At 36.5% G+C, this 7,631-nt stretch overlaps 1 protein-coding gene across 1 annotated transcript; it reads right to left on the bottom strand.

Moving 5' to 3' along the window:
* Positions 1 to 324: 324 nt before the first annotated feature.
* LOC121321143 (oligodendrocyte transcription factor 1-like) lies at positions 325 to 3,154 on the bottom strand. Its single transcript, XM_041260037.1, has one exon. It carries the CDS (start codon positions 2,696 to 2,698, stop codon positions 2,081 to 2,083), a length of 618 nt encoding a protein of 205 aa, XP_041115971.1. The 5' UTR covers positions 2,699 to 3,154; the 3' UTR covers positions 325 to 2,080.
* Positions 3,155 to 7,631: the final 4,477 nt, after the last annotated feature.

Here is a 7,631-nt window from a genome sequence, read left to right as displayed (position 1 = left end):
TAGTATAATGTGTTACTTGTGTTACTTACTTATAAGTAAGTATATTATATTATTGTTTTCTAAAGAAACAAGTAATCTAAAGAAAGTTCCATCCCGGCCAGCAGAGAGTAGACGGGAAGCCATGGAAATATGTGCCTCCCTGGAGACTGTCAGTTTAAAAAACACACACACACACACACACACACACACACACACACACACACACACACACACACACACACACACACACACACACACATACATATATATATATATATATATATATTATATATATATATATATATATATATATATATATATATATATATATATAATTTTTCTGCTTACTAACCAAAAAAACATTCTGAGTTTACTTGCCCAATCTGTCACACGGATGCTCACATAGCTGGAAAACAGGGAGCCAGGGACCACTTTTCATACAGAAACAGGGAACCCTATCCCTGCCAAACTGCAAAAAAAAAACCCAACAACAATATTCAATAATGCAATAAGGGACACCTCACCTTGTCACACGCTCACAAAACATGAGGTAGTTTTGTGGGTGGATTCAAGCACTGGAGTTGCAGCAAATATCAGTCACTGCATGCAGTTGCTTACATGTATTTCCCTGAGCTCTGCAGGAAGGATCTCTTTCACAGTCACCTGCTGCTGTGTCAACAGTCAGTGATCATTCTCCAGCAGGATGACACTCCAGTAGGCTGCAAGGTTCTTCACAGTCAGCACTTTGTCCACCTTCACCGCCTGCCTTCCCAGCTGGCACAAGCTGAGGATGTACCAGCTAAGCTTCCCAAATAGAAAGAGTCCCCAGGTAAACTGACACTGGGACATTGTAGTTTTGCCAGCTTTGCAGATCTTTTTGTTGTTGTTGTTGTTGTTTTGTGATTGCATGCCTTTATTTTAAAGTGGATGATTTATTAAAGATTATTAAAGATTCTATTGGGTGAACATCATAGGTGGAAAATGTATGTTTCAATGAATGCAGAATAGAAGGGAATTACTTTTTTAATGAAAAGGTTTGTAATAATAATACATTTTTAAAAATGTAAGTGTATTCTCCTTATATCCCAGAAGGGGTCATATTCATTTAAATGTGTTTGTTATGCTAATGTCACTCATATAAAAAAATATTGCCTCTCATTCCATTCTTTTGCCTCCTTACATACTGTACTTATAAACATCCTTGAACCAATTTTATACCAGGATAGCTAGTCCAGACTTGTGTTTCTGATATAAGGAATTAATTACAGTAATATATAAAAATGTTCACATTGAGACATATTTGAATAGTCTAAATTTAAATTGTTCCAACTGCCAGTCACTTTCCCTAACCAACAGGCAGAAGTTTTCCATTATAAACCAATTTAACAGAAAGTTTAGAACTCAAGCAGTTTGCCCACTAAAATTCTCACACCAATACCATATTAGTGTTATGATATGATAGTCGATAAGTTTACAATAGGTGTAAAATGTTATGATTATACAGTACTGGACTAGTCATTTTTTAAACAGGAAAATGAATTGCAACAGCTGCTCATTAAAACGTTAGTCTCTTTGCTGATTTATAATTGAAATTCATTTTATTATAAATCTCACATCTTCTCGGTAAAGACATATCGAATGTTAATCATTGTACAGTGTTATGTAGGTATGTCCTCTATGTAAGTGTTTTTATATTATTTTTTACTTATTGATTAATATAGTTAGACATATATTTCCACTTTCACTCGAAGAAGAGATGTATGTACAAGTCTCAACCAATTGCTTGGAGCACTATTACGACCATGGTAAAATCTCTTCTCACAGCAAGATGTTTCTAAAAGCTGCCACGGATTAGTCTCCAAATACCCTGCATGCACGGTGAAACAAAAAGATCCCTAAATACCCTTTTTAGTATAAAAATAAAACAATTCTCAGAAAGTAAAACAATGAATGTTGTGTTGTAACAATTTTAGAGTATGCTCCGCCCCTCCCCCCAACCAAAAAAAAAAAAACAGAACAGACAGTCAGCAGTGCATTGTTTCTTCACAAATGTCAAAAAGCTGAAAATGTCAAGAAAACTGTCAAAAGCTAACAGAAGAGATCATTTTGGAAACCTGGGATTGGGGAGAGATTGGATAAAGCGAGGCAGCCTGCACATGGCACAGGGACAGACGGTGCCACCATTAGACCACTGTAGCTGGGAATACTGGTGGTCCTCTGAGGACAGAAGTGGGCACTTGCTAGCCATAATGGTTTCAGAGGTCAGAAGCAGGGATCCCTGCGTTGTGAACAGTGGCCATCCGGCCAGCAGAAGCCTGGGCGCAGGTCCGCTCATCTCTCCAATCAGCCTCTTCATCTCCTGCAGTGAGGAGCTAAGCAGGAGGATGTAGTTCCTGGCCAGGACAAGGGTGGAGATCTTGGAGAGCTTCCTGCCAGGAGAACCATGCTGGTGGGCAGAAGAGTAAGGCACCATCACCTCTCTAAGAGCATCCATAGCAACATTCAGGTCCTGCATCCTCTTCCTCTCGCGGTTGTTAATCTTTCTCCTTAGTTCCTGCTGCTCTTCTGGACTGAGTTCTTTGGTGATTTTGGAGTTTCCATGGAGACCAGCCCTACTGCCCAGGTTCTCACTTGGATATGTCACACTTGTGTCCTGTTTACCACCGATAGAAGAGTTCATCTGTGCATCACCACACTTTGATTTTGTCGGATTGCTCATGTTGTAAGTGTCAATTCTCCAGTGCTGGTATGTCACAGTCTAGTAGATGTCCACGAAACCTTTCGATTTCACTCCTGCCTCTGAACTTCAGTAGAAAGCCCTTGGATCGTTTGCTCAAATCAGTTGTTTAAGTCAGTATCAACATTTTGGTAGCAATTAATTTCTTCTTCTTCTTCTTCTTCTTCTTCTTCTTCTTCTTCTTCTTCTTCTTCTTCTTCTTCTTCTTCTTCTTCTTCTTCTCTTCCCGGCCTAATTATTTCCTTCTAAATACTTGGTAGAGATAAAAGTCAAGTTTCACACCATGGTGCATTGCATTACAAAAACTGTTCCTTTTTCATCTATGGTTTGTCCTAGAATTTCTGTAAAAGCTTCCAGTATTGGCTGTATGAACGTCTATCAGCTCAGTGGTCAAATAGTTCTCTGATTAAAGTCCTCAGTTGCAGGGGGTGTTTGTTCAAAAACAAGCTGAAGGCATTTTAGCAAGGAGCTTCAGCCAATTAGCAGTGCTGATGCATTAGCTGAGATGTCCAATTGGCTGTTAGTTTGCTTAAAGAAGCAAGAATTCCAATGTCAGAAGAATAATACTACTGGGTTTATTAACCTACTAGAATAAGTTTCACTTTCAACTGTTTCAATACCAAAGGTTCACATAGCTGTTTTATTATTTTATTTTGATATAAAATAATTACTAAAACTTGTAATAAATGATGAATTACTAACTAATTGAATTGCTGAAGAGCTCACATCAAGTTGTTTTTAACTTTCATTAAAACAAAACTGAGAATACGCATTAATTAAAATGCTGTGAAGGGACTCTTACCGCGTATTAATGGGTATTAGTTGCAAATATATATATATACATATATATAGTTATAAAATATATATATATTATATATATATATATATATATTAGTTATTTACAATTCCTTTGTTATAAGAGCAAATCATTGAACATTTCAGAGAGTTCCGCATTTGCATGTCTTTGTCAATGGAGTGTTTTTGAAAACAGACTGTAGAGGTATTTGTAAGCTTGATAGCAAGGTCAGCAGAGTTCTTGTTGGATGGTAGTTAATTCCATTATTCCTATGGGTACCACATAACAAATGCACAGGAGTCTAGTGCTACAGATACATTGGTCTGTAGACTTCTTTAGAAGGAGTTCTTTATTTGTGCTATAGTGCAGCTGTGTTTATCAATAATCCAATCACACTTCTCTCAAAGGGTTACAGTAATTAGTAAAAAGAGGCAATCTGTCTTAATTTAAAGAGGGATGGGGTGGGGGGGGGGGGGGGGGTTCTTGCTAATTTGAAACTTTTTTTTTTTTTTTTTTTTTAATTGGCCAGATTTCATAAAATAAACAAATGAATGTCTTAAAATGAACCAAAGAACTTTGGCAGACAAATAAGGAGGGCAGCATAACATGATTTGATTGAATTAGGGTAGAAACTGAAAACAAGCCTTTCCTTTTCCTTTTTTTTCATTAAATAAGAGGGAGACAGAAGGCAAAGTGTTTATTAACAATAGGAGAAGAAACCTAAGAGGGAGAGAAACACACAGTTTTTCTAAAGTCACTTCCCTGCCAGGAGCCTGTGCCACCCGGCTGGGGTTTTGCAGACTCTGAATAGACAGAAAAGAGGGAGACAGGAAGAGGCATGGATGAAAGGGCCCCCGGCATGCTGGCAGCTGGAGAAAGAAGGCAGCCCTGAGCCCAGGATGTGTGGCTCAACTTCCAGCTCCTGTCCCTCACTGAAAGAGGTCTGATGGATTAGAGAGACCCAGGGTAATATAAAACAGTGCAGTATCAATAATTGCCTGTTTCTGTTCTGCGCTGCTGCTGAGAGCCAGGGACACCTGCACACAGAAAGAGGAGAGAGAGCACAAAGTCCTGTCCTGCAGTTGGGGTGGCAGGCAGAGGATTATAAATAAATAAATTATAGATGTAAACAAAAGCTGCATTTCCAGTCCTCTTTATTAGCTTGAAAAACACAAGCAACACTGTCATCTCATAGAAAAAAGGCCTTTTGTGGGCCTTGAAACCAAGGCTGCAAGGGACTGGATTGGCTTAACCGGGTCCTTTACCAGAATAACAGGGACTGCTTTTACTCTCAGACTCACATCACTTCAGTACAATTGACATTGACTTTAAAAAGCTGACACAGCATAGCTGTATAGCAGGTTTCTTTAAGCCTGGTTGTTACAGAAACAGGAAAACATGAATGTAAAACCTACTTATGAATTTTAACTGACTCAATTCAGATGACAAATAAGTCAAGGTGCTTATTAGAAGTTTTTTTTTAACTTTTCTACAAATCACTCTAAATCCAGAAAACAAATTATACACAAGCAAGACAGAGGAGATAATATGTAAAAAAAAAAAATTATGGATATGCAGAGGGTTCTTTACACATGCTTGTACACTATCACACTAGGACAGGGGAAAATATTGAAGCGCCTGCCATAATAAAACACATTTCAGGGACTCAAAAAGTGATCAGACAGTGGTATTATACAATGATTTCAATTGAGTTGTTTGTCCTAATGTGTAGTCTTACCAACAGAAGTGGGTGTGGCTACAATTAGAAGTGCCCTAGTAGGAGTAATATGCTTTGTACTCTTTATTGCTCAAATTGTCTTTCTTGTTAAAAACATTTATACTTATTAGTTGGCACACCCCTAAATCTATTAAGGCATTTTTTTGATGGGCATATAAATAAAATTGCATTTTTAGCCTCAAAACTAAGGATGCCTAAATTCACATGTGCAATTTACAGGTATTATGTACAAATGTTTTAAGATAGCACTATTCAAGCCTAAAGTATATCACATTTATATTTATATTTTACGATAGTTTATTTTTTAGAAAATGTGTTTGACGAATTAAAATAAAATGTGAAATAAGACTGTTGCAGACAGTTTTTGGTCTATATTTGCTGGTCTTATTAAATATACTTGTTTAGTGTTATTTGATGTACTGGCTTTTTAACTAAGGCTAAGGTGAGAGGGGAATCTGCAAAACAGGAACCTTAATTTTGGTAAGGATTGAACCCAAGATCCCTCATCTCATTTCACATGTAAGATTAGCAATCAAGTTACCTAAGCTGCTGTTCGTGACTATTTTAGTTTTGCACAAAATAGGGCCCGTTTAACTTTCTAGCGCGAGAGAGAGAAATGTTGAGGAGTTTGCCATTAAACTGCTGAACAATATTTATTTTTATTCAATAAACATTTATCAGCTGCATATATAAGTTGTTATGGTGCTTAACATTTAAATCCTATTCAATATGTATCTGATACTGTAATATGATGTAAAATATATACATGTCCGTACTGCTTATGTTACGCAATTAATAGGGAGCTAGGGAAACCATATAAAATAGTCTTTATTGTTAAATATAAATGAATACAAAATGTATGTGAAATTCACAGATGTAATCTTTACCAGGGAAAACAGGTGCAAAACAACAATGTGGTGACTGAACAAACACAAGTAACAGTGTGGGCGGAGTTACCTTGCGAGCAAGAATTGACCTTAACCCTCCCCCTTTTTAACAATCATATTTACAACAGCCATTGGAAACAGATGAGAAGATTACAAGCTGTTAATGAGGTGGAACAAATTGGTGAATGGCTGCTGCTGTCCCCCCCTGCAGTCCTGGGTGACAGTTCTTTGGGAGAACGTACATTTGCTCCAGATCTATGGCTGTGCTGTGGGTAGGAGAGATGTGAAACACTGGCAGTCTGGCATTATTTAACGGTAGACATTGAGCCCTTCATGCTGATTTCCATAATTAGCGACCCAGTGTTTCCGTACAGCCAGTGTGAGGGATCCCAGTGATGTGCCCCATCAGGTCTGCTTAACAAGGTCAATTTGATACAATAGTTAAAAGATCTGCCTTATGGTGTCAGTACAATTTCATGTTGGATTTATTTTCCAGTTTTTCTTATATATATTATTATATATATATATATATATATATATATATATATATATATATATATATATATATATATATATATATATATATATATATATAATATTGATAATAAATAATAATAATAATAATAATAATAATAATAATAATAATAATAATAATAATAATAATAAAATAATTACAAATTAATGAAGCACAGCTACAGCCAAAACTTTTGCATCACCCTATAAAATTAAAGTCAAATTAAACCTGCTGCATAATGTTACATGGACATCTTGAATTACATCCTGCCCTGTAGCTGTCCATATACTTCACGAATAACTGACACAAACTGAAAAATGGGACATTTGGAAATCTAACATGATATCCTGTACTACTATTATGGTTTCGGGTAGATTTTTCCGGTATAATTTTGTAGTTTTGTTGATTTCATGATGTTAAATAAAATATCTAAATGATGTTCATATCGTTTCTGTTTTAAATGATCTCAGTCCTAAAAGTGTAGGTGGTGCAAAACATTTGTCCATATCTGTAGAATGAAGGACATGTTGATATACTGCAAAACATAAATAAAGGCCACCTGTAGCAGGGACTGTATTCTTCCATGGAGTTTGTTCAAATTTTTTGCATTTTGAAAATAATGTTTGTTTAACTTGAAGATGTGTTAAAAATTGGCAGGAATGGGGTTCTTTGATTTAATGTTGAATAGGCTGTGGACAGCTGACAGGGTCAGGACCCTTCACTAAGAAGGAAGCCGGTGTTTAGTTTAATTTAGTTTCACACATGTGTATCTACAAACTGGAACTTAATAATATTAGTTTAGAGAAGCGAGTGTTCCTGGTGCGGGACCTCCCTTTTTATGGGGAGCAGCATTTGGATAAACTTTGCTTTTGTAGCTGTGTTTTTGTACAGTGTTTTACGTTTTGTTGAAGAACCAACACTACCATCATTAATGGGAAATAGATAAAACCTGTACATCTTAGCTGCCTTTTCAACCACAA

The sequence above is a fragment of the Polyodon spathula genome, chromosome 9 (assembly GCF_017654505.1).
Source record: "Polyodon spathula isolate WHYD16114869_AA chromosome 9, ASM1765450v1, whole genome shotgun sequence".
NCBI lineage: Eukaryota > Metazoa > Chordata > Actinopteri > Acipenseriformes > Polyodontidae > Polyodon > Polyodon spathula.
The sequence above is the reverse complement of the archived record's forward strand: the minus strand, read 5'-3'. Positions and strand labels throughout refer to the sequence as shown.

Bases quoted from the DNA above. Each gene is read 5' to 3' on its own strand.
- LOC121321143 (XM_041260037.1), bottom strand. From the start codon at position 2,698: ATGAGCAATCCGACAAAATCAAAGTGTGGTGATGCACAGATGAACTCT.